General features: G+C 35.9%; 1 protein-coding gene across 1 annotated transcript; it reads right to left on the bottom strand.

Annotated features, from left to right (window-relative positions):
- Positions 1-1,858: 1,858 nt before the first annotated feature.
- On the bottom strand, positions 1,859-3,990 carry LOC145041934 (uncharacterized). The gene has a single exon (XM_078990185.1). It carries the CDS (start codon positions 3,946-3,948, stop codon positions 2,056-2,058), a length of 1,893 nt encoding a protein of 630 aa, XP_078846311.1. The 5' UTR covers positions 3,949-3,990; the 3' UTR covers positions 1,859-2,055.
- Positions 3,991-4,774: the final 784 nt, after the last annotated feature.

Here is a 4,774-nt window from a genome sequence, read left to right as displayed (position 1 = left end):
ATACTTATGAAACTCACCAGCTTAAATGCTTATCTATTCTTTCAAAACTACTTGTATGTCCCAAGGACTCAGTAATTGCAGGTACCAAACAGCTTTTTGAAGAAGGAATGTTGCGGTGCCAGTTTAAATTCATATCTTTGGCATCATATTGTAATTGGTTTTGAACATGTACTCTTTTAACAATGTAAACTTTCAATTATATATATGATGGTTTTATTGCTTTCTTTACTATGTAGTCATTTGTTACGTTACCACATGAAGTCATCCGCCCCCGAATGTTTCCGCCGTTCCGGTTTGGGGGTGTGACATCAATTATATACAAATGCCACAAAAACATACGCCAATTCCCTTCTTGAATCTCATGGGAAATATCTTCTCTAAGATCAAAGTGAAAATATACGGACTAGAGCTAAACCCTAGTGTAGCCCAATTTTCAGCGAGAAAGACTATGTATCTCTTAGCAGTGTTCGTAAATAGGTAATCCAACCCGAGAAATAAACTCATACACCGTCTCCAAACTCACAAACACTATACGTAGATCCCTATGTCTCTCTATATGTTTCTTTATAAAGCGTTTGCTCAATCGTTGATCTCCCTAACATAAAGCCGAATTTATTTTTTTGATATCGCTTTAACATGTCGCAACCTCGCCTCTAGCATACTCTCCCATAGTTTATTTGTTTGGCTAAATAGCTTAATACCACTATATTTGTCTTAGTTTGGACATCCTCTTTGCTATTATGTTTTGGAATCATAATACTAGATCTCTACTCATCATGACATTAAGGTTTTTTTTTTTTTTTTTTTGTTGTTGTTAATATTCTATAATTCATATTGCTATGATTTCATTAAGCTGAGAAGAAGATTGAATGAGGGTCTTGGATATTTTTAGGGAGATGTCTATTGGAATATAATCTAGAATTAGGAGTTAAGGGTTTAGGACATCCTTAATGTATCGAACTCTATAGAGTTCAATGGATTGTCATATCATTTTTTTACATTCCATATATCTCTATCAATTTTTTTCCACAATGCCTTGAGCTCTACTAAATTCAATAGAAAATTATAAAAGCTAATTTATAGTATATATTTAAGACTAGAAAACTTTCCTTTTTCATATTGAATAGTTTAATGGTCATAGAACTCCAAATCCATTGAATGCTTATGTAGCATCTCACTATGGTAGAGTTTCATATATTAAATGATAACTAAACTTGCCACATGATTCAACCCTCCCATTAAACTCACAATTATGGATGCTCTTAGGCAGTCAAAGATTGAATCATTGTCAGTAAAGGTTGCAATGTTAGGAATAAAAGTGATGATGGTTTGAATTGTATTTAGAGCATCTACAATGATGAGTTTAATAGAATAGTTGAATGGGGTGACAAGTCTATGTGTCATTCAATTGATGAAACTCTACTATTGTGAAATGTCACATTGACATTTAATGGGTTTGAAGTTCAACGACCATTGAACTCTTCAATGAAAAAAAATATTTTAAATTTTAAATGTTTATTATTAATTACATTTGGTAACATTCTATTAAACTTTGTAGAGTTCAATGTATTGTAGAGAATAAATAAATAAATAAATAATAGAGTTGTATGTATTATAGAAAGATGATGTGACAATCCATTGAACTCTATGAAATTCAATTAATTGTGGATGCAGTTATATGTTTGCATCTAACCTTGTAACTTAATATTCTTAAAAGGCTTTAATAAAATTCTGGTTTTGGTGTCATAAAATTCTCCTCCTCTCGCCTACGTGTAAAAGCAAGATCTTTTTTGCACTATTGTGACGTTGATTTAATCCCAACAATATCACCAAGATCTAATTATGTTAAAAAAAGTACTTTATACAACTAAACTCAAAATACCAACCATCATAAACATTAATCTGAATGTGTACATTATGAACCCATAGCACAAATAACAGTACCCGATAATATTGAAGTCTCATCAAGGAAAGAGAGAAAGTTAACATGGATCAGGATAATATAACTAAAAAGAGTCCCTCAGGTTGCAGCCGAACTTTCATCGCAATGTGTAGCTAAACCAAGCTTAACAGGCTTGCACCCATACTAGCAACGAACTGGGCATTCTGTCTCGACATTTCCATTTGCAACTGAAGCCTCTGGAGCTGCATTTGGGTATCAAGAATACTGTCTACAACACATTCTTCACAATCCACACAACCCAAATGCGTACCATAATCACATGATTCACAGTAGTAAGTCCAACGATCCTTTTGGACATCCACATGACAAACATCACACGTGAATGTGTACTCGTCACCTTTCACTGGACATGAGTAATACAGTTTAAGCAAGTGCTCATGATCGCTCCTTGTCACTGTTTCAGGCAAGCTTACACACTGGATGTGTAGATCAAATTTACAAATAGAACAGTGATAGGTAAAGCCTGTACCATCGCTAAAACATGCATTGCAAGTAAATTCACCATTTTCATTGTTGTAAGGTGCTAATGGGAGGAGAGTTAGAGGGTGTTCCGGGTGTGACTTGTGTTGGATCCGTTGTTTCAGTTGAAAGCATGATTCATGAAGATGAAAGTTGCAATTTGGTTCAGCACATGAATAGCCCTTTCCATTTACAGTTTCTTCACATCCTGAACATTCAATCTCATTATCTTCATCTTGTAAGTTGACCATACGTAAACTGTGAGGGTGACTGTAGTGCATGATTCCTTTATGATTCGGTTGGTTTTGACCAGATTCAATATGATTTTCAGGTTGACAATAAGGAGAAGCATTAGGAGCAGAAACCGAAGAAGCAACGTTTTGAGCCATGTTAAATTTTTGTTCACTAGGTATAGGATTCAGATTATTGGTAGGAATAGAAACAGAAGAGACATCCACGGGAGGATATTGTGGACTAGTTACTGGATTCTGATAACTAGTGGGAATGGAAACAGAAGGTTCATTTTGAGGCTTTGAAGAATCTCCTGTGCTATTAACCTGATTCGCAGGACTAGCGGGAATAGAAACAGAAGGTCTAGGTTGAACAGTGGAAGGATATTGAGTATTTGTGACAGACTCCTGAGAGCTAGTGGAAATGGAAACAGAAGGTCCGGTTTGAGCCATGGAAGGATATTGGGCACTAATAACAGGATCCTGAGAACTAGTGGGAATGGTAACAGAAGGTCCCGTTTGAGCTATGGAAGGATATTGGGTATTGATAACAGGATCTTGAGAACTAGTGGGAATGGAAACAGAAGGTCCAGTTTGAGCCATGGAAGGATATTGGGCACTGATAACAGGATCCTTAACGGGGATGGAAACAGAAGGTCCAGCTTCAGCCATGGAAGGATACTGGGAACTAGTAATAATGGAAACTGTATGCCCATTTTGACCTGTAGAATGATATTGTCCGCTAATATTAATAGGGTTAGGAATAGAAACATAATGCGGATTGGGATCTGTGTAATGATTCTGAGAAGCAGTGAGTTGAAGTTGTTGAAGATTATCGGGAACAGAAACAAAGGGGGCATTGTGAGCCGTGTTTGGTGGAACTAGTTCTTGGTGATGATGATCGTAATAATTTGTAGGGTATTGATGAGCTTTTTGGAAGCTGGTAGCTCTTGAAATGGAATAAGCGCATTGAACATGAAGGTCGAACTCACAATGAGCACAGGAGTAAGATAAGCCACTTCCGATGATTTCACAGGAATTGCAGTAGAAGGAATTAGAAGGATAAGTAGGGTAAGGAACCAAGGTGAGAGGATGAGGAGGGTGTGATGGGTGTTTCAAAGATCGTGTTGCCCTGTAGCATTGCTCGTGTAGGAAGAAGTTGCATTGCCAGCAAATGTACACAGTGCCGTCGCCGGAAGAGTTGCAACCGGAGCAGGAGACATCGACACCTTCAGGCAGTTGGTGCATGATGAGGTTGTGCGAGTGGCTGAAATGCTTGTACCCGTGCTGCTCCATCTTTTTCTTTTTTCTTTCTCCCTCCACGTCCTTGTGGGTGCGATGGAGAAGAAACTATATAAAGATAGTTTAATAGAAGTTGTGGTGCAAGTGGCCATGGAATTAGTCAGATTATGCCAGCTTTTTCCTAGTAGATCGATATTCTCCTTGTCTAGAAGTTGACTATATATTATTATTATTATTATTATTTGGTGAGCGACGACCGATATTATGAAAGTACACCTGATCAAACGAGACCGGGTAAGTCTGGTTTCTGATTATGTTACGGTATCAAGTTTTAGTCAACGTGGAATTTTATGGCTATTGCAATAACTATCTTTTATTTTTTGGGATTCCACCCTTATGACTCTTTTTTTTTTTTTTTTTTTTTTTTTTTAAATATTATTATTATTATTATTATTTTCAATAACCGTATAACATTCGAACAACATTTTGAAATTCGGATTAAGCTTTAAAACTCGGACGATATTATAAATTTGGACGACATACTAAAATTCGAATGACTATATAAAACGAAGCAAAAAGAAAGTTTTTCTTTATTTATCACAGATATATATTAATTGGTTATGTATTACATTTTCATGGTGCGTTATGCGGATTGAAAACATTTAGTCGAGCAATTGTATACTAATGCTACCGAATGTTCTGATTTGTATGTACTGAGAAGTCTGGATAAAACATCATGCATTGGATATGCTCATTGTAAATTAAGTATTACATGATGGTTAGGATGAATTACAATTTATCAATAAACGCTAATGATATCGGTTTGTTTCTACAGTAAAGAAAATTTTTACTTTTGTTCCATTTTATATAGTGGTTCGAA

Source organism: Lactuca saligna, chromosome 4 (genome assembly GCF_052625555.1).
Source record: "Lactuca saligna cultivar CGN05327 chromosome 4, ASM5262555v1, whole genome shotgun sequence".
Lineage (NCBI taxonomy): Eukaryota > Viridiplantae > Streptophyta > Magnoliopsida > Asterales > Asteraceae > Lactuca > Lactuca saligna.
This window is presented reverse-complemented; position numbering and strand designations above follow the sequence as displayed.